Source organism: Xyrauchen texanus, chromosome 33, assembly GCF_025860055.1.
Source record: "Xyrauchen texanus isolate HMW12.3.18 chromosome 33, RBS_HiC_50CHRs, whole genome shotgun sequence".
Lineage (NCBI taxonomy): Eukaryota > Metazoa > Chordata > Actinopteri > Cypriniformes > Catostomidae > Xyrauchen > Xyrauchen texanus.
The window spans coordinates 19,145,037-19,167,974 of NC_068308.1; the positions used below are offsets into that span (position 1 = coordinate 19,145,037).

Below are 22,938 nucleotides of genomic sequence, written 5' to 3' on the forward strand. Positions count from 1 at the left end.
AAATCTAGAATGTGATAAAAAAAAAAAAAAACTGATATAATAGACTAATTCTTCAATTAAGGACATTTTTGATTAATTTTGAAAACTTGAAAAATGCCCTGGAATAAACTTCTGATCATTATCTTGATTTAATAATGTGTGATGTAGACATTTCATATTGTAAACACTGGCGGCCAAAAGTTTGGAATAATGTACATATTTTGCTGTAATGGAAAGAAATTGGTACTTTTATTCACCAAAGTGGCATTCAACTGATCACAATGTATAGTCAGGACAATAATAACATGAAAAAATACTATTACAATTTGAAAAAAAATTCAGAACTTCAGAACTCAACTAATTGAAAGAGTTCTCATCAAAAATCCTCCATGTGCAGCAATGACAGCTTTGCAGATTCTTGTTATTCTAGCTGTCAGTTTGTCCAGATACTCTGGTGACATTTCACCCCACACTTCCTGTAGCACTTGCCATAGATGTGGCTGTCTTGTCGGGCACTTCTCATGCACCTTACAGTCTAGCTGATCCCACAAAACCTCATTGGGGTTAAGATCCATAACACTATTTTCCTATTATCTGTTGTCCAATGTCTGTGTATCTTTGCCCACTCGAACCTTTTCTTTTTGTTTCTGTTTCAAAAGTGGCTTTTTATTTGCAATTCTTCCCATAAGGCCTGCACCCCCGAGTCTTCTCTCTACTGTTGCACATTAAACTGGTGTTGAGCGGGTAGAATTCAATGAAGCTGTCAGCTGAGGACATGTGATGTGAGGCGCCTATTTCTCAAACTAGAGACTCTGATTCACGTATTCTCTAGTTTAGTTGTACATCTGGTCTTCCACATCTCTTTCTGTCCTTTGTCTTTGAAGACTGTAGTGTACACCTTTGTATGAAATCTTCAGTTTTTTGGGTATTTCAAGCATTGTATAGCCTTCATTCCTCAAAACAATGATTGACTGACGAGTTTCTAGGAAAGCTGTTTCTTTAGTGGCAACTCAAATCACGAAGACAATGTTAAGCTTCATTTAACAAACCAAATAGCTTTCAACTTTGTTTGATATAATGGCAAATTATTTTCTAGTACCAAATTAGCCTGTCTAGATTTTATCAAAAGTGACTTTTTTCCAAATAGTGATGGTGTTGTTTTTACATCACTAATGTCCTGACTATACTTTGTGATCAGATGAAAGCCACTTCGGTGAATTGAAGTACCAATTACCTTCCGAATCAGCAAAATCTGGACATTATTCCAAACTTTTGGCTGCCAGTGTATGATGGTAATTATGTGTGATGGTAACATCATTTTTCACTTTTTGTGAGGAAAGTAGGCTAAGCCTTTTGCTAGCATTTGATTGTTTCTGAATTATAATTCTCAAATTCTAATCTGTTTGGTAATGACATTTAAAAAAAGATACTCTCAGATCATGATTTAAGATTTTAAAATGATTTTATAAAGATTTACATTTCTGAACTTCAAACTGTCACTGCTGCTCTAGGAGATATGTAATTCTAATTTGATTAACAAATAGAAACCTTTTTGGAAAAACTCAATTGCTCTCTACATGATTGGTGTGATGGCAATGACAAATTGTGCACATAAAAACCATAAGATTAGAAAATATGGTTTGCATTCTTTGGGGGAAAAATGCTGAATTAAATTTTTCTTATTAACACTTTTAATAAATATATTATAGAGGGGAAGTTAAAAAAAAAAGGACAGCCAAAGAGGACAGGCCAAAAATAGAATTTTGAAATTTCAACACACTTACAAATTAGGAAAAACTAATTAAAGAAATGCAATAACAAAGTTTAAAGCTTGTATAATTTATCATTTAAGAAAGAATGATCATTATTAAGAATAATCGTTTTTTCATCCAAAGTATCTTCACAGAAAAATGTCATTTAGTTCTTTAACTGAAGAATCCCCCATTTCAAAATTGATCCCAATAACTACAAATGAATCCCTAATTCCTGAAAACACTCAAACCCAACCAGCAATGATGCTCTAAGTCCCGAGGGTGCATCTTATCTCTTGGTGAAAGTGTGGTAATGTCAGCTTTTAAAGAGGTTACAGGCTGCTGCATCTTGGCAGATAGTGGCATCAGTGAGGAACAGAAATAAGAGCCATGGAGTTTAGAAAAACCATCTACTGTGTACAGTTAAGCACAGTTACCACAGTTACAGAAGGGCATGGTTCAAAGCTACTGCAGAGAGATGTATCTAAATGTAATCAAAGGCCAACAGTCAAAAGGAAAGAGTGAGAACAATGGAAACCAGGAGGGAAAAACACTGTGGCAAATATGTAAATTAAATTAAACTAAATGTTTTTTTTTTCTTTCTTAATTTACTCAATCTCATGCCTGTAAGCTGTTTCCAACCCTGTAAACAAAACACAAGAAAATCTTTTTTTTCACTGTCAAGCTCCAAAAAAAATTAAAAACACCATACAATAGACCATACAATAGCTTTGTGTAAGGAACTGACTGAAAATGAAGTCATTATGCACTGAAAAATCTCATTCAGGCCCATCTTAAAAATGGCTTCAGAAGACTTGGAATTTAGCTAATAAGTCGAATGGACTACTTTTTCGACAAGAAAAATTCTTGTTGGTTGTTGCTTGAAGCTTGACAACAACCTTGACGATCACAATTAACAGTGATACTATGGAAAAGAGCTGTAAAATGATTCTTTCTAGTACCAAATTTTATGTTTTTTCTGAAAGAATAACAGCATACAGGTTTGGAACAACATGCGGGTAAGTAAACGATGAAAGAATTTAAATTTTTGAGTCAACATCCAATTAAGAGCATTTAAAGTGTGTGTATTTAGCCATACGTTATCCTTTTTTCACAAAACATGAAAGTGGAGATCGATAGTAAAAACGGACATAAATAATCATGTGTATCTCGCCCACACTATCATATCGCTTCTAAAGATATCGATTAAACCACTGGATTCATATAGATTACTTTTATACTGCATTGTGTTTTTTTGGAGCTTCAAAGTTCTGATCGCCATTCCCTTGCATTCTGTACAGAAATCTTTGTTTGTGTTCTGCTGAAGAAAGAAAGTCAGACACATCTGGGATGCCATGAGGGTGAGTAAAATATGAAAGAATTTTCATTTTTGTGTGAACTATTACTTTAAAAACAAAACAGCAAGAAAATCCACAGAAATCTTACAAAAACTCTGTATATGGCTTATATATGTGATTATTGATATTTGTTTTTCCCTAAAATGCTGAATGTTTTCTTATATTTATTTTTCTTTTCAAATACAGCTATGTTATGTACATATTTATCTAGTTAGTTAAGTGTATGGTTATGTGTTTGACGTGGCTGGGTGATGGTGTATTGGTACAGATAGATGGTAAATGATGGAAGAGGAGGCAGACCAGTGGAAGCAGACAGTGATCTGCCCAGAGTGCCTGTTCAGCAGAGATAGAGAGGAAAGAACAGACACTCAATGAAGGTATAGTTACACACACACACAGAAAGGTGCTCCATACAGGGACGTGTGTGTTGGTCAGGTTTTGCTAAAAATTTAGAAAGGTTTCAGTGAGGGTTAAGTTTAGAAGCTCATTATAAAAACAAAAAAGTAATTGAAAAGTCTATGATAGAAAAACAATCGTGGTGTGTGTGTGTGTGTGTGTGTATGCTTGCATGTACTTACTGGGCCACGCAAGTCGATAAGCTCCTGTCTCATCTGTCCGATCAGGTTGTCTTTGGCTATGAGAGAGCGGTACAGCCTCTCATTAAACTCTATCAGCTCCCCGTGCATCTCAGCCACCTGAAATACACACACAAATACACACAAATGACAAACTAGCACCAAACTCACACTGAGATAGCCTGCTTAAAAACCCTCTTGCTAGGCAGCTGTCTTAAAATGGGTTGTAGTACGTGACATTTCTTTAAGGCCTGCTGAATGTGAGTTTGCTGGGTTTTGAATCTCAGGTGTGGGAGTGTTCGGCTGGCAAGCACTAAGCTGCTCGTTAAAGCCAGTCCCACACCTGCCAGGTGACTCGTCAGCTGTCATATAAAGTAAGTGACGCAGACATGGAAGCAGGTTCCTGCCTGCCATACAGAAGTTGCATTCATTTGATTATGGAAATCATATGTCAAGGCATATTTAGGTTAGCGGTGTTTGCTTGACAGATGCATCTTGTCACTTTTTGACATGTTTGTCCTGGTTGCTGGGCCCCATCTGGCCAGACAATCAGACATGAATGAGTCAAAAAAATTAGTACTACAAATCCAGATGGGGATCTTAAGAATCCAAATGAATGCAAATTTACATATAATGATGCACGCAGAATGCATCCCTAAAATTATCTTGAACTTTTGAATTAAACCGTAAAACAGTGTCCTAAGAAGATGAAACACGTTAAAGCAGAAACAGATAAAAGCTCTTTCATTTAAATTATAGATCCACCGATGTATTGGCCAAACATCTATATTGGCCAAAAAAGCAATAATCTGCACTGTAGGACTTCAGCCATTTGTTTAAAATAGCCGATGATCAGAGTTGATTATTTCCTGTCAAAAGGGGGCAGAAAAAAGTTAGCAAAATAATTAGCCAACAGCTTGTGCTCTATGTGTAAGAAAATGCCTCTTGTGTGGAAATACTTTGAATTCGGTGACAAACAATGTAAGAGTTGCAATTTGTAAGCTTTGCACTGCTATATCACAAGGTATAATTACTAACCTTAAAGCTCAACACAGCAAGGAATATGATGAGTTTGTCTAAGATAAATCAGAAGCTGCTTCAACTGAAAATATTCAGATTAAGAATTTTCTAACGACACCTAGATTAAGCTTCTAGTCCACTCAGAGACCAAGATATTTGATAAAACAATCAGGGGAAAAACAGAAACTGAAAATTGGACCGAATGTCTTTGGATGAGCACATCTATGAGGGCTAAAATGTGTTGGTGCATCACATATATTTCAGATCTGCACTTTGTGATGGAAGGCTAGAGCAAAATAATTTTTCTAGTACTTGCTGCCATCTAGTGGATTAAAACAATACTTTTTGCAGGGAGATGGAGTGAACAGAACCAGAATTACATGATTACAAAATTAGGACAACAATTTGTTTTATTCCATTCATCATAAGATTGCAAACATAAGAATATGAATAATTAATCTTTTTTTTTTTATTATTTGTAGGGGTTTCTGAAAACATAGTCCAGAGTATTTGTAAAATGAAAGCTTATAAATTTGATTATGAAAAATAATAGGCAGCAGCCCCAAAATGCTCCAGAGTTGAAGAGGTGAATAATGTGCTTTTTGTTGTTTGTGTAAAATTGAGACCAGTTACTCTGAAACATGGAATACATGAAGAGACTTTGAGGAAAAAAAGCAATTATTTAAATTTCTTTTGAAGTTGTGGAATTAATTATCAGTTATTTGAAACACAGAACCCCTGAACTATCGGTATTGGTAGATGTTGTTCTAAATAATCAGACATTGATATCAGCCAACACATTTTTTGATTGGTGCATCCTTAACTTAAATCTGAGTTTTTGTGATAACTTGCTCCCACTGTGACAGACAGGACAATTTTGGATGGTCATTTGGATTCTATTTCTGTGGAGTCGCACTGAGTAGCCCCCACAGATTCACTGGTCCAAAATCCTTCTCCACATCATTTAATATTAGCATTTTTTCTTTGTGTGTGGACAGACACATTACTTGATGCTGGAAACGTTTCGTTTGGTGTCTGGTTCGGACATGTTGTTAGGGGTTGTGCGTTTTTTTGCATTTGTTTTGTTTTTTATTGTTTTTCTATTTAAATATGTGCCACACAGTAGGGTTGTCATGGTGTATGGCGTTACCAGTTTTACTCGGTACAAGGGACAACCATGGTGTGAAATTTTAAACCAAGTAAAAAGGGAAACATTGTGAATGGAACTTCCAATATCAATATATTACCATAACGAATAGAATAGTCTTAAATAAAGAAAAGCTGCCAAATGAAGAGTGTATGTAAAGGGTTCTCACGCTTTCTTTGTTTCAGTCTTCTGAATTGTCTATAAGAATGCTGCAAATGACCTCAGACCATCTCAGCTCAGGAGGAGCTTTGAGTTCAGTTCAAAGTATTTCCACAGAGCAGTTCATGGTGACCACAACTCTGCAGGGTCACTTTATATATAGCCTACACATCTGTGATTAAATCATAAAATAATACAAAAACACGTTCACCTCGAACCATGATTTATATTTCAGTGATTATTATCATCATTATAATCATTATGTTTACATTTATAATTGTTTTTAGATCTTAATTTGTATTATTCATATATATATATATATATATATATATATATATATATATATATATATATATATATATATATAAAATCACAATATCCAAATTTTAATTTAATTAAATCTTTGGTTTATATATATATATATATATATATATATATATATATATATATATATATATATATTCAGTGTGTGTGTGTGTGTGTGTGTATATATATATATATATATATATATATATATATATATATATATATATATATATACATACACACACATACACACACACACACACACACACTTTGTGAACATATTTCTTTCATATCGTCCAGCCCTAGGAGGGAACAAAACAAATGTATTCACACACATTCAAAGTGATTTCCCTTCCAAAGCAGCTAAACTGGGTCCTGGGATGAAAGGCAATAAAATACCAACATAAAACCCACAACAAGTGAAGCCCATGATAGAGAATGCATGGATGAAGTACGTTCCTTGCAATGGGATTTAGTAGCCCTTCACAACTGTTGAAAAGCCATCTTTAAAAAATGTAACACAATTTAATTGCACTTTTTTATTATTTTTTCAGTTTCATTTGAATTTTTTTTATAAAATTAATAAAAAAAATTAAGTTCTAAGTTTGAAATCAAGCTGCCTTGCATTATTGTGTAGGTTATTGCTTAACGAAAATCAACCGATTGTACCACTTAACGTCCAACCAGCAGTAATACCAGTGTTAGTCGGTTTGAACTTGAACGGCACACCTGTGTGAAAATACTGATATCGTGGCAAGACTCCTACGTAGACATATTTGGCCGTTGCCCCACATATAGTTTTTCATCATCATCTCAAGACACTTACATTCATGTCTAGCTTTTTAAATAAAAAAGGGCAGGTTCTGTGGCCCCCTACACTTACACAAATCTAGAATTCATGGCAAATTTGCCGCAAACTTGCCACAAATTCGCCACTGACTATTTTCACATGCAAATGAGCTTCCTTAGAGGTTCACCACTACCGGAAAAGAGCTGCATAATTCTGGAAAACATTTGCAGCGAATCACAAGCTCATTTGCATGTGAAATTAATTAGTGGTAAATTTGTGGCAAGTTTGCAGCTAGTTTGCCACTTTAGATTTTTTGTAAAAATGTAAGGCCAAAGTAAACACTGTTGAATGAGCTGTATAGAACGTTTTAGGTGTAGTGAGTGGAGGTCTCAATAAAACCCACAAAGCAAGAAGTACAGTACATAAATAGCATCAAAAACTTTTGTAAATGATTTTTCACACAAAATTCTAGCTACTTCGCTACTAAATGCATTATGCTACAAATAGCTTTTTCACAGTATTATATGTATTTCTGCCAGTCTTTTTTCAGTAGCTTGTGTTACAAAATAAACTTTAAATATAGTGACCCTTTCGACATTAAGTGTCTAGCTTCAAAATATAGATTTTTTTACATCAGCAGTTCAGCCGAAACCATTCTGAATTTACATTTCTTTCGTGAACTAGAGATGCTCTTGACATTAAAGTGATTGCGAGTACCGTATGAAACGCAAACACATACCACAATAACCTGTCTAAAGGAATGAAAATAATACACACAGACCCAACTGCATCGTGCCAAAAGAGCAATTAACAATGAAGCTGGATATAAACAAGGAAATCACAGCAGTTCTTCCATATTTCACTCTGATCGATACACACCCAGAGCTCATCTGTGATCACAGGCTCATGAGTAGTGTGTGTGCAAGTTTCATTCATCTCCAGCAGTCACAGATGCCCTGCTCGGCACACACACACACACTAACATACTGCTCATAGTATTCTCATTCATCACATTTATTTATCTGTGCCCCAACTTTGAAACAGGACATTAAAAAATGAAAATTAATTTTAAGCGTCAAAGAACCCAATTAATTCTCCACAAGGAAGCAGCTAATCAGTTTGTTGTTCAGTAAGCAATAAGCTCCTTCCAGCTTTCAGCACTTTAAACGGATCTAAACAGGTGTGAGGTTCATGCACTTCAGGCGACAAATCAAATCTCATTATTGGGTAGGAATCCTGTGTGTGCCTGTATCTGTATTCGCCCATTGTAATTATGGGCCGCTCCGGTGCTCCGAACGCAGATATCAAGAACACCGTATTCCACAATTAGCCCTAGTCATTATTTCCATGAATAAAGAAAAACAATTGTGTTGAAACCTAACAACACACAGGCAAAGCCTCTCGGAAATAAATCAGTGCTGAGGTGAAGCCATATAAATGTCAAGAAGGCTGAAAAGAACGTGTGCATTTTCATAATGTGCTCATAACTATGCAATAAGCACAAGTAGATGGGAGCAGTTTAATGAGAGAAGCATTATGAATTGAGTGGATTCAATAGTTCATTATTTCTTCCCAGTCTATATGCCAAAAGGATTTGTAGATACAGAGTGATTATATTTTCTGACTATGAGCTTCCTAGTTGCTGTGTTTTTGTAATTTTCAGCTTGTGAATTGCCTTTGAATGAAAATGAACTCCAACTGGTTAAAAAAAGTTTTATAATATATATAAAGCAATTGTTCATAATTTTAATTGTTATTATTTACTCACGATCCCATACTTCTTTTTTACGTGAAGCTAGTCATAATGCAGTGTGTCTCCGCTGTTCTTTTCCATACAATGGAAGTGGATGGTCATTTATACAGCAAAGCTCCATAAAGGACAAAAAAAAAACATGAAACTATCATAAAAGTAGTCCATATGATCAGTGCACTATACTCAAACTTTTCTGAAGCCATACGATTGTTTTTGAAAGGAACAGACCAAAATTCTATTAATTGTTCACTGATAATCTTTTCTGCTGTAGCTCTCAAATTTAATTTGCGGTTGCGTTTTTCGAACGTCACATCGCGATTGTCACATGACGTGTGAACGAATGGTGTATATGGCACTCATATCTGGTTTGATGTGGCATCTAAAAGTAGCCATTTTTCAAGACAAGCACAAATTATTTCAGTGAATATTATATTTTATATATAACAATACTATATTTAAGTGAAGATTATCAGTGAATAAAGGCTCAAATTTTGGTCTGTTTCTCAGACAAAGCTGTCATATGACTTCAGAAGACTGTGAGTACAGTGCCTGAGCAGTATGGACTACTTTATGGTGACTCTTTGCTCTTTTTGGAGCTTAGAGGTATAAATCACTATTCACTTTCATTGTATTGACAAGAATATCTTGAACATTCTGCCTCGTTTTGCATTTCACAGTTAAAAAAATATAATATGAAGAGTTATTGATGACAAAATGTGAATTTTTGGGTGAACTATTACATTAAGCCACCAACCAACCAACCTATAATGGTATACAGATGTCTTACAGTTCTAAACATATTCATTCAATGCTTGGTGTGCAAGTCAGTGGATCCGGAGGTTTCCTGTTAATCAAAATAATGCTTACAATCCAACTAAGACCAGGTTCCATTACAGTATTTTGGGCTTCTGGGGTAAAGCTATTTGATAGCATTTTGTAGCACGGGTGGTCTGAGCTGCAGGTGCTGCTGACAGCTAGTCTGCTTAGCTGTCAGTGCGCGGAAACACATGCTGAGCTAGGTGTCCTCAATGGAAAAGACATGGTGAATGCGGGGGGCGGGGGGGGGGGGGAGCGTGGCCTGTTGCAGCTCTAATGCCCATAATTGGATGTGAAACAAGTTTGAGAAGTGAGCTTAGAAGACAGGCTTAGCAAACACAAACAGACTTGAAGTGTCAGAGAGGCAAAGCGAAGAGGAAAGGGGGTAGAGATAGAGGAGGGATGGAAAGTGTGACAGTGAATGTGCTGGTCTCACTTTCTTCCCCAAGCAAACGCTGACAGGAGTGTTTGGCCTGGCAAAGAAGATCCTAACTGATGGATAAAAATGCAGAAGGATAAAAGGAAAATAAAAAAAATCAATAGTAAAAATTATTTAAAAATGTTGAAAACAAAAACAAACAGTTTCGGTGTTCCAAACGCAGATATGTAAAATAGTGTACATTTTCATCATGTGATTAGCTTGTGTTTGGTGTTCATTACACAAACACATCAAATCAAGCCAGAATCTCAAGTCTTGCTTTAAATTTGTATAATATATGATTTATCAAACCCATTTTATAGGCTACAGAGTTGGTAGTAGATTTCCAGTTTGGACACACCTTTTCATTCTTTATTATTACTACATTACATACTACATATTAAATAAAACTTTACATAGACTTCAAAAGTTCACTGACACTATGAAATAACCCACATGTTTATTTAGTAAATATGTAGTGACAGAAAATGTTAAACAAATGAAAATATCTTACTTTTTATCTACTTCAAGTAGCCAGCCTTTGCCTAGCCCTAGATTGCAGCTCTGCACACTCTGGGCATTTTATCAGCCAGTGTCATGTAATAGTGTATACATATGGGATGCTTTTTAACAGTATTAAAGAAGCTTCACTGCATGTTGGGCACTCACTGTCTGCTCATCCATTTAATAATAAGAAAAAAGAACCCTTTATTTCCATAGATTTTAACTATGGAACTAAAGCTGTGAAATCTTGTATGGAAATATGCAGCGCTGATTAATCACTACATATGGATCCTAGAGTACAGTGCCAAACAGAATAACAAAAAAACAGAAGACAAAAGACACTGTAATCATTATGTTTCTTTCCTACTTTCTAGAGATTACAACTTATTTGTCTCTGGATCTGGACAATTTTACAAAAAAAATTTGACAAATAGCCTGCAGAACTGTTCTGCATTAGTTGTTTTATACAGAATTTCTTTGAAAAGAATAGTGAACACTGCATGTTCTAGTACAGGGTCGGCAACCTATAGCACGCATGCCTGCATTGGCATGCAGAGGGGTAATCACTGGCACGCCGCAAACGGCAAGAGAGAAGTTAACTTATGTATTTGATATAATTTCCACACCAGCATTCCAATCTGCATCTTGATGTAATCCTTCCTCATGATCACGCAGCGTGTTTTCATGGGCTGAATGGAAGGCTAAACAAAAAGTTAAAATGTGACGAGACTGCAGTATACCCAACCGACTCGCTTAGTGTGTGCAAACCATTCGCATATCATGAGCCGGCAGCACTTCACTTTTGGTTAATTGTGCGAGTAAATGCGCTGCTTTGATTCGGTCAGGCTGCGCAGATGACAGCCTACATTCCGTGTTTCATTTGTTTCTTTTTGCTTTCAGAACAACACGTGATGTAATAATGAAAACGCCACTAATAATCAATGAGATTTCCAACCCAGCATACAGGTACACCCTCCTCAAACCATAGTCACACTCAAAATTACATGAAACGATTAAAAGAGAAAACATAAACCCACATTGTGTGGATCAAAAAACACACTTGGCAAAATATATCTTATTCCAAATATAAATTAAACCTGGAAAGAAAGTTAAGATTTTGCCTGCGCAATTCACTTTGGCTCATGATGCGTGAATGGCTTACACGTGCAGTGTGAGTCTCGTCACACTTTAAAAGTGTTTAGTCTCCCATTCATCTGATGAAAACACGCTGCGTGATCATGAGGAAGGATTACATCAAGATGTAGATTGGAATGCAGGAGTGAAAATCTTCTTATAAATAAAATATCCTGCTCCTCTCACGTGCTAGTGATTACATGATGATTACAATGACATAATATAAGAAATATTCAAGATTCCACATGATTTCATGATCAGTAGTCAAATAAGCAAAGTTGTGACATTAACTCTGTTAACTCCTTTTGTACAAAAGGACAGGTTTTCTTTCTTAAAGCTCTTAAGATGCTCTGTGAAAATTCACATGCAGGATCATGATTACATCATAAAGTAGCGGTTTTAACCACCATGCAATTGCATAGGGCCCCGGACATCGGTGAGAAAGCTTATTAAAAACCGCTTGAGACATGTTATTTTGGGTACAAATCTTTGGTTAAATCTGGTTAAATCTTTGTGACACCTGCGCTAAAAATGATCAAGATGCAGCACAATGAATGAAACAGAAACAAGGGGTCTCAACATGCATTTTTGAGACCTGAAGCCATTTTTAACTTGACAATATGTCTAACACTGTGCCAGTCCTGCATGAGACATAAAAGAAATAGCGAGACGTGGTGCAGCAGTCGAGGACGTTCATCCAAAGCGTGTTTACAAAGGAAATTGATTAAAAAACAGAGCAGACGCACGCAAAAACATGTTCGGTGTTAACGGCCCCTGGCACATCTGTTCATGTGAATGTGAGAGAGAGCGCTTGGGTGAAACACAAAATTTTTTGAAACACAAAATCCTACTTGAAAAAAACATAACAACAGCAAAACAACATGTCTCAAGCTGTTTTTAATAAGCTTTCCCACCGATGTCCGGAGGCCTATACAATTGCATTGTGGTTAAAACCACTACTGTATGCTGTAATCATGCCCCCCCCCCCCACCCCCCACCCCCCAGCCACCACTGTATGTGCCTTTTATGTTTACGGTTACAATACTGCTACGAATGTTGCCTACGATGCTTACATAAAATACTGCATATTGTAACATGTTGAACAATACACTGCAGCCTCCAGGTGAAAAAGTCAATAAGAAATATAATGCTTTAAGAAACAGACACTCAGGTCTGAGTACTAAAGACTAGAGTTTAAGTAAACGTACAACATATCATTAATGAAGACTTGGATCAATGAAGGATTTGAATGATTGGATGATGGATGGATTGATTCACTACATTTGGCTTGTAACAGATGAGGAAACTCATGTTCAGCAGAAGAAATGGAGGCCAGTGGCAGGGACGAAAGTAAAGCAAAGGAAGCCGATTGGAAAAAGTTACCTGCAAGGACCCAATTTATTTTTAATGAGAGTGGTGGCTGGAACTTCGGCCATGAAACTGTCATGATGATTACACTAGAGAGTAGTGGAGTGCGAGCCAGAATCCTACACTGCAGTTTCAACAGTTCCGCTTGACAATGTCAGAATTTTTTTTCACTTTATCTCTTTTTATATTTATGTTGTACATATACTGGGTTTCGACAGACAACCCACAAGTCAAATAGCCAAGTGCTCCTATGGTCTGTCCATCCCTGTCTCATAGTATAGTATAGTAAGGGAATATAAGTGCAGAGGCAGGGATAAAGCACCAAATGTCATCTGATGGCATCAGAGAACTGACCCAATTGAAATACAGATATAACCATTTTGTTGCAGAAGGTGGTGTTTTGGCTATTCAAGGCCAGACAGTTATACTTTGAGTTGGGGGACAAAGCAGACTTTTCTACCATTCCATCTGGGAAATCTGCTGGTGGTGAAATTTGTATCCCAGTCATTGATATTAATAATGCTTTTAAAGTATTCTATCTCAGTCTCTATAGCTCCAAGTCTTTGTCTTCTGATGAAGATATTATAAATTTTGTGGAACGATTAGAACTCCCTAAACTGACGACTGAGCAAAATAATTATCTTGATTCTGAGATAATCTTGGAGGAGCTTGGTGAGGTAATTAAGGCCTTGCCGATCTTTAGATCTTATGCTACAGAATTGGCTCCACTTTTGTTAGAAGTTTATATGGAATCATTAAAGAATGGAAAGTATCCTTTGCTGTATGCTTTGCATAGTTGTCCTGCTGAAAAGTCCACCCACATTTCATCTTCATCATCCTGGTGGATGGCAGCAGATTCTTCTCCATGATGTTTCCACCTCCAAACTGAATAGTTGGTATAGTGTTTTTAGGGTGATGTGTAGTGCCATTTCTTCTCCAAACATTTTGTGTAGTATGACAGCCAAACATTGAAATTTTGCTCTCGTCTGACCAGACTACACTCTTCCAGTATTTCATAGGCTTGTCCAAATGAGTTGTAGAAAACTTTAAACAAGCTTCGACATGCCTTTTTTTTAGTAATGGAGTCTTGTGGGGTGAGCATGCACAGAGGCCATAGCGTTTGAGTGCATTGCCTATTGTTTTCTATGTGACGATGGTACCTGCTGCCACCAAGTGTTTCTGGAGCTCTTTCTGAGTGGTCCTTGGCTCTTGTGCTACTATTCTGACTTTTCTTCTGACTCCCTGGTCAGAAATCTTGCAAGGAGCTCCTGGGTGTGGCCGGTTGATGACGGAGTGATGTTGCTTCCACTTGCGGATATTGGCCCCAATGGTGCTTTCTGGAAGACTAAGAAGTTTTGCAATACATCTGTATCCGATTCCATCAATATGTTTTGCAACAATAAGGTTGCAAAGGTCTTGGGAGAGCTCTTTGCTTTTACTCATCATGAGATGTTTTCTGTATGACACCTTGGTAATGAAAAGCCTTTTTATAGACCATCAATTTACTAACCCAGCTAATATTAATTTGCACAGATAAGAGGTATAATTACTACACTATAACTACTTGCAGATTTCAGCTGGTTCTTTGCCTTACCTTGCCTTGGAGAACTGCATTTTCTTAGCACCTTCAATAATTTTTTCCTGTGTCATTCCACTTTATTACACATAACTTCTATGGACTTTAAATGTTATGAATTCTTTACATTTGTGGTTTTCTTGAGTTAATACTGATGTCTGGTGAAAAATTCATGAGAATAGCCTCATTAAAAATATATTTACTGAAAAAAAAGTTGACGCGTTCAATACTTATTTCCCCCACCGTATTTACAGCTGCGCCGCCTGCCCTTTATTATTTTTGGGAGTAGCATACACCCCCCTAAAGTGGTAAACACTCAGGGAGTGGTAATTACTGCTTTTGGAAAAGGTCATGAGGAATCAGTGTATTACTCCCCAATAATTCAGAGTCTGGGGGATGGAGATATAACATCCATCAAGAGATTATGGTCGAAAGATTTTAGCTTGATATTGGAGGAGGGAGTGTGGGCTAGGATTCAAGAAACCTCAAGTCTGTATATAGAGATGCAAGTGTGCGCATTATGCAATTTAAGATTTTGCATAGATTCTATTGGACCCCCTCTATATTGTATAGGCTTGATCTTAAAGACACACCCACGTGCTGGTGATGCCAATCGGAGGATGGTGACATGGCCCATGTTTTTTGGTGGTGTACTGAGAAGTTTTAGAGTTTGTGTGTGACGTGTTGGGCACTCGGGTTTCATTTGGCCCAGACTCTGTGTTTTGGCCAATGGGGCAGTCATCGATATAAGAGATAAATACATAATCAATTGGGTCCTGACCAGTGTTATGACAGGCAGGCAGATTGTTTTAAGGGGATGGAAGTCTGTTGGTGTGCCCTCAATTCAGAAGTGGTGCGAAGAGATGGGGAGGGTGGCAGCCTTTGAGGAGGTGTCGTGTAGAAGGCTAAGGACCTGAGATTCATTTGATGGGAAATGGGGCAGTTATTTGAAGTTTTTGGGGGACTCCCGGGAAGGGCATGTGGAGAGAAAGGCGTAGTTTTAGATGTGTATGATTATTATATATATATATATCTTTTTATTATTATTATTTATTTGTGTGTGTGTGTGTGTGTGTGTGTGTGTGTGTGTGTGTGTGTGTGTGTGATGTTCGTTGGGGGTCAGGATCAGGGTGGGGTTGTTGATTGGGGAAGGGGAGGGTTAGTAGTGGGAGTTAAATGTTTTGTTTTTCTTTGTCAAAAATCAATAAAAATGTTCATCTTAAAAACTTACCAGAAAAGCCCTTCTTAAAACAGACTCTATGGAATGTTTGATATTTAATAGAATAGAATATTTAAAACAATAATTTAATCAGATTTATAGATATAAATGCAGACTTTTATATAATTTAAAACAATAACAAACAACAAATGTGGAGCCATCATTGTTCTTAGTTTTAAAGCAGTAGAGCTTTAAAAAATTTGTTTAGCTGTATAAATACACAGCAAATGTAATAAAACAATAATTTAGTCCATATTTATTGCTGCTCTTGTGGAAATGTGGAAGAAAATACTATATTTGTCACCAGAGACAAATCACAAGTTAACACTCTTTTACATATCCAGGCAGGAGAAAAGAGCGATGCCTGCTCACCAACCAAAATGAAATAAAGCTATTAGAGATGGAAATGTAACTTTAAAAACTACAAGCAGGCAGCCCTCATGTACATGTTTGGAAAACCCTATCGAGACAGACAACTAAGCAAATGAGCACATGAATAAATTACATGTTAAAAAATACATAATAAATACATAAATAAGTTAAAGAATACTCCCATCAAACATAAGCAGAATTTGAAGTCATTACAAATGTACAGGGCCATTTATGAATTATTCAAACAACCTCTGCAAGCTATTGTCCAGACAGTTCTGTAGATGTTGTTCTCTCGAAAGCCAAGGTGAGCTCACCAAACATTTAATAAAATACCTTTTTGAAATCATGGTCATTTTCAAAATCATTTCATTTTCTAGACCACATCTGTCATTTTAAATCTATATGCTTCCGCTTTCATAAAAAGAACATCACATATGATGTCGCAAGACAACTGAGCCAATATTAAAGTCATTATATATTCACCACTGACATTATTAAAATTACTTTAATGCAGTGTTGAATGTTTGAGTGCTAGGGGTTGGTTTATCATTACGCTGAGGTTACAGCTGAACAGTTTAAGTGCGGTTGGCTAAAGAAGCTACAGACAGTACCCACCTCGATGAGTTTACGCTCATAGTTGGCAGCCAGGTCCTCTATATCAGCCACAGATCTGTTTTGGGGGACTGGAGGGGGATAATCACAATTCCTCTGAATAGCTAATGCTGTGGAACAGAGAACAAAATTTAACTGGCATTAGGAAACAGAAAACAATGCAAAACAGGCCTAGTTTGGTGCCACTAGTGACACAAAAATTGCACGCTTCACCTTTAAGACTAGCTGCAAAGTTTGAGTACTTTCCTTTAAATTATTATGTTTTTTAAAAGATAATATGAGAGAAAACATTCAATCTCTCTGACATGCTAGTCGTTCACACCAACAAACTTCTGGATTCCTTACAATGTTGCCATGCTGTAGCCTTTAAATCTGGCTTAATCTAGTTTTGGTGGAGCCGCCTGTCACTGCTGAAATCCATTGAGTTCATGAGAAGCAGGAAGGAATCTTTCACCAATTGAAAACTCAATTAAAATGTGCTACTTTCACAACACAAATGTTGCTTGAGGCACCACAGGACAACAGAAACAAAGAAAGCAATAAGCAACCCCCGGACCTGGCTGACTTTCAGCGGAACAGCTGTTAGACTCTCTCATTTCTTATGTCCCAAGACAGAAAGAAAATCTACGTATTTCCAAAAGTGGAGAGGGAGAGATTGATTGGTGGATTAGACAGGCCAGGCTGTTAAATGCTAGTGTACCGGCTGACAAGGGGTGGCCGAAAATAGATGATCGTCAGCACGGTGAATATACTGTATGCATACAAAGGGTCCATTGGGCATAGATCTGCTGGGAAAATGATGAAGACGAGGAGGTGTCGCTTAGCTGAAAAGTTTGTCATAAAGTAGTGAATAAGTCTATGGAGTGCAAGTCAACAATCCTGAACATTATCACATCACCCGCACACAGCTGCCCGTTATTTTCAGCGCGGAGTCTTATCTGTGCTTTGCCAATGGTCTAAACATCCCACTAACACATAAACACATCACTGCTGTCAGCAAGAGCTCCGGATTCAAATTATTGCCAATGTGCTGCTCAACCTTAATTTCAGTCCACCGTGCCTGACAGCATTAATAATAAATGCACTTATGTAGCTTTGTTTGTGTGTGAAGTTTCTCACACTGTGGGAAACAGGGCGCCAACACACTAGAGTTTACAATATGTCAGCACTGAGAATCCATTGATTTTACAGACTTATCACACTGTGAATTCCAGTGTTGGGGAGTAACTAGTTACATGTAATGGTGTTACGTAATTTAATTACAAATTATATGTAACTGTAATCTGTATAAATGTACAGTGAGGAAAATAAGTATTTGAACACCCTGCTATTTTGCAAGTTCTCCCACTTCGAAATCATGGAGGGGTCTGAAATTGTCATCGTGGGTGCATGTCCACTGTGAGAGACATAATCTAAAAAAAAAAAAATCCAGAAATCACAATGTATGATTTTTTAACTATTTATTTATATGATACAGCTGCAAATAAGTATTTGAACACCTGAGAAAATCAATGTTAATATTTGGTACAGTAGCCTTTGTTTGCAATTACAGAGGTCAAACGTTTCCTGTAGTTTTTCACCAGGTTTGCACACACTGCAGGAGCGATTTTGGCCCACTCCTCCACACAGATCTTCTATAGATCAGTCAGGTTTCTGGGCTGTCGCTGAGAAACACGGAGTTTGAGCTCCCTCCAAAGATTCTCTATTGGGTTTAGGTCTGGAGACTGGCTAGGCCACGCCAGAACCTTGATATGCTTCTTACAGAGCCACTCCTTGGTTATCCTGGCTGTGTGCTTCGGGTCATTGTCATGTTGGAAGACCCAGCCTCGACCCATCTTCAATGCTCTAACTGAGGGAAGGAGGTTGTTCCCCAAAATCTCGCAATACATGGCCCCGGTCATCCTCTCCTTAATACAGTGCAGTCAGCCCTGTCCCATGTGCAGAAAAACACCCACAAAGCATGATGCTACCACCCCCATGCTTCACAGTAGGGATGGTGTTCTTGGGATGGTACTCATCATTCTTCTTCCTCCAAACACGGTTAGTGGAATTATGACCAAAAAGTTCTATTTTGGTCTCATCTGACCACATGACTTTCTCCCATGACTCCTCTGGATCATCCAAATGGTCATTGGCAAACTTAAGACGGGCCTTGACATGTGCTGGTTTAAGCAGGGGAACCTTCCGTGCCATGCATGATTTCAAACCATGACGTCTTAGTGTATTACCAACAGTAACCTTGGAAGCGGTGGTCCCAGCTCTTTTCAGGTCATTGACCAGCTCCTCCCGTGTAGTTCTGGGCTGATTTCTCACCTTTCTTAGGATCATTGAGACCCCACGAGGTGAGATCTTGCATGGAGCCCCAGTCCGAGGGAGTTTGACAGTCATGTTTAGCTTCTCCCATTTTCTAATGATTGCTCCAACAGTGGACCTTTTTTCACCAAGCTGCTTGGCAATTTCCCCGTAGCCCTTTCCAGCCTTGTGGAGGTGTACAATTTTGTCTCTAGTGTCTTTGGACAGCTCTTTGGTCTTGGCCATGTTAGTAGTTGGATTCTTACTGATTGTATGGGGTGGACAGGTGTCTTTATGCAGCTAACGACCTCAAACAGGTGCATCTAATTTAGGATAATAAATGGAGTGGAGGTGGACATTTTAAAGGCAGACTAACAGGTCTTTGAGGGTCAGAATTCTAGCTGATAGACAGGTGTTCAAACACTTATTTGCAGCTGTATTATACAAATAAATAGTTAAAAAATCATACATTGTGATTTCTGGATTTTTTTTTTTAGATTATGTCTCTCACAGTGGACATGCACCTACGATGACAATTTCAGACCCCTCCATGATTTCGAAGTGGGAGAACTTGCAAAATAGCAGGGTGTTCAAATACTTATTTTCCTCACTGTATATAATAAATGTGTAATTAAATTACAGTTATGAAAATGTTAACGATTACAAAGTTAGTCGTTACATCTGAATATTTTCTTTAAAAAGCTAGGATTTGTTGAATAATATTAATTTGTTGCTGTTTTTGATGTGCACGATGCCTCCTGCCACTTAAAGGCAGTTTAGTAAAGTGATGCTATTCTGATGCTTTTGATTGGTTCTCTTGAATTTGCAGCACACCACGTCTGCCAATTACATCAATCCACATTGCCTCTGAAAGCTTTAGGCTACAACCTGTCTGAGAGTTGCCATGGTGAGTGATAAAAATAAGTTCCAGTGCTGGAAATTAAAAATAATTTCATCCAGAAATCAGAAAAGGGTGCAAATATAACAGTTCAGTGCAAAATATGTTTGCCAACTATTAAAATCGACATCAAAGGTTTCAATGTCAAACCTGAGGAAGCATCTGCAGGTATGTAACTTAGCCTACAGTTAACTAAGCATTCATTAAATAAAGTAGGAAAGGCATTGCCTACTCCCGCCTGCCACACCATGCTACTAATGTGCATTCAAGACGTATTTTAGCTCTGTATTGCTTGTTGCATGTCCAGTCGTTTATTTAACGATGTTAATATCCATTCATAACAAATTAGCTAGTCTGCTAATGATGTAAAGATGTCTTTACTAGCCACACTTCTATTTATGAACCCTTTGACAGAAAATATATAGCTAATGTTTTTCCTCTGTGAATAAGGTTGGTAACCATGTCAGATCTAATATTGCAGTTATTTCAGCATTGTAGCAAAACCTACATTAATGACTCACAAGGTCACTGAGTTGTGAAATTCAGGGCACCAATGATTTTAAATATGTATTTAACCTCAGAACGATCTCAAAGTAAAAAAAGGTGCTAAAGTCTGATTTTGTGGTGCTGTGCTTTAAAATTAAATTATTATAATCTTAATTCAAGTGATGAAGGATTTTGAAAGTCTGACAGTAATCAGTGTTGAGTACTACTGTAAGGTAAACCCTGCCTGGTTTAAATGTTTGAAAATGATTAACAGTTGAAAACATTAGTTAGAAATTTTGATTAATCAAATGTAATCAGTTATTATTATTTATTTTAATATTATTTATATTATTTATATTAAATTACTTTAATAAAGTGATTGAAATAGTTACACTACTTATTACATTTTAAATAGGGTTACTTGTAATCTGTAATCTACTACATTTCCAAAGTAACCTTCCCAACACTGGGGAATTTGCGACATTAGGATGAAATTTCTGCTACTGAAATTGGCTGTTTATTGAAATTTATCTAAGACAATAATTGTATCTGTATCTGTTGCTACAGCAAAATTATCTGTATATGTATTCAGACAGAACAGTTTGTGGGTGTCTCCCACAAATTAGTCTGCTAAAAGGTCAAAGGATATGGGGTTTTCAATGGCCAAGGCCGATACCGATATGTAGAGAGCAGGGTAGTCGATGGCCGATATGAATTCTGATAAACAAAATACAATTTAACAACAGCAAATCAAATGTACACAAACCTTCTAAAGTTAAACACGTATTTTATGCAATATTTCCTCAAATTTGCATAAAGTTAAAAAGAAAAAACCTTGGAAACAGAAAGTGTTGCCTATCCATTGACAAATCTATTAGTAGATGTAGGAACTGACGCAAGGGAATGTTAACACTTCAGTTAATCGGCCAAGCGAACATGGTTATCAGCCGAAATATCATCTGATTAATCGGCCTGGCCGATATATCGGTCTATCCCTAGTCTAAACTAAATAAAACATTTTTAAATGTAGCACCATTACATTTAGAGTTTCTATATTTAATGAATAGGCATATAGAAGGCATATTTTATAATATGCCTTATATGCCTATCTATAAAATATTATAATGTATTATTAATAATAATACTAATAATGATTACTATTAGGTTTTTATTAATTAAATACGTAATTATTTTATTTTTATTACCAGATGAAGCTGAATATGTAGGCTACATTAACGGTGGAATATGTTGTTAACTTTGGTTTCTCCTGACATTAATAACTGTTAAAACATAATTTTTGTTTATGTTCGGTTTTTCATCTGTGCATGTATGGAAACGAACCTCTGGAAGCATGAGGTCTAGAGCAATTGCAAAATGTCAAGCACGCTAATATTATTATATAATATGCAGCTAATATTAAATAACAAAACATACATTAAAAGAAATGAGAATTAATGAATATAGTCTACATATAGGTGCAAGCCCCATAAGTCTATCTGGAAGTTTTATTATATCCTTGAGGATTTTGTGCACACATATTTTAATGTAGATCATCATTTAGTTCAATTACATCTGTATAATTAACTAAATGCACTGGAATACATGTCAAGAGCTCATTCTCTTGTTTTTCCAGAAGAGAATAGCGGGACAAGAACGAGTATGTTTTAGTTTTGTGTGCAGGAATATTCTGAATAGATTTTACAAATGTAACTTTAATCTTCTATGGTTTTCTTACAATGTGTGTATCTAAGAGTATTATATGTGCCAGAAGAAATTAAATACAATGCTAATGTCACCAAGGAGGGCACCTAATAACAGTGGATCTAATTTCTGTTCCTTCAAATTGATTGGTGCATGATGGGAAAATGTTTTTGTTTTTTTTGGCCGTGAGAGTTTTAATGACTATAACATTACGTTTTTATTGCTTTAAAGATAAACCAGCTCCCCAAATTAAAATATGGATCACTTTGGTCTGGACAGCCTTAAAAGTCGATCTTTGGTGTAGGATATCATTACTAGAGGTCGACCGATTAATCAGCCGATTTTTAGCATTTTTTTTTACATAATCGGCATCGGCCAATATCCAAGTATATCAAGCCGATTATTAGGCAGGCGCATCTGTGGGCAGCCTAGTGTTGTTGTGGAACACGTGTTCCATGCACGCTGCCCCTAGAGTCATTTTCCAGCAGAGTGAGCAGACCTCATCCAGTGCCTAAGGAAGGAGCTAAGTTCCTTGGAGAAAACAGTAAGGCTTAAATTTGTATAACTTCTTTATATTTAATTAAAAACTTTTGATATTTTACTGCCAACTTCGAGAAAAAACGCGACATGACATTCGGCTACTTTGGATATTGATAGTGTAGTTGAAGTTGCATTATCACAGCAGAAGGGTTGCTATCATGTCA

The 22,938-nt window shown here is 36.8% G+C and overlaps 1 protein-coding gene across 2 annotated transcripts in view; it reads right to left on the reverse strand.

The window, feature by feature from the left end:
• The window catches only part of snx29 (sorting nexin 29), a 144,882-nt gene that overhangs the window by 62,616 nt on the left and 59,328 nt on the right, over positions 1-22,938 (reverse strand). For both annotated transcript variants that reach the window (XM_052103465.1, XM_052103464.1), the window contains exons 15-16: positions 16,861-16,967; positions 3,667-3,783 (exon numbers count right to left, since the gene is read on the reverse strand). In XM_052103465.1, coding sequence (XP_051959425.1) covers positions 3,667-3,783; positions 16,861-16,967 — 224 coding nt within the window. The remainder of the gene's footprint in view (positions 1-3,666; positions 3,784-16,860; positions 16,968-22,938) is intronic.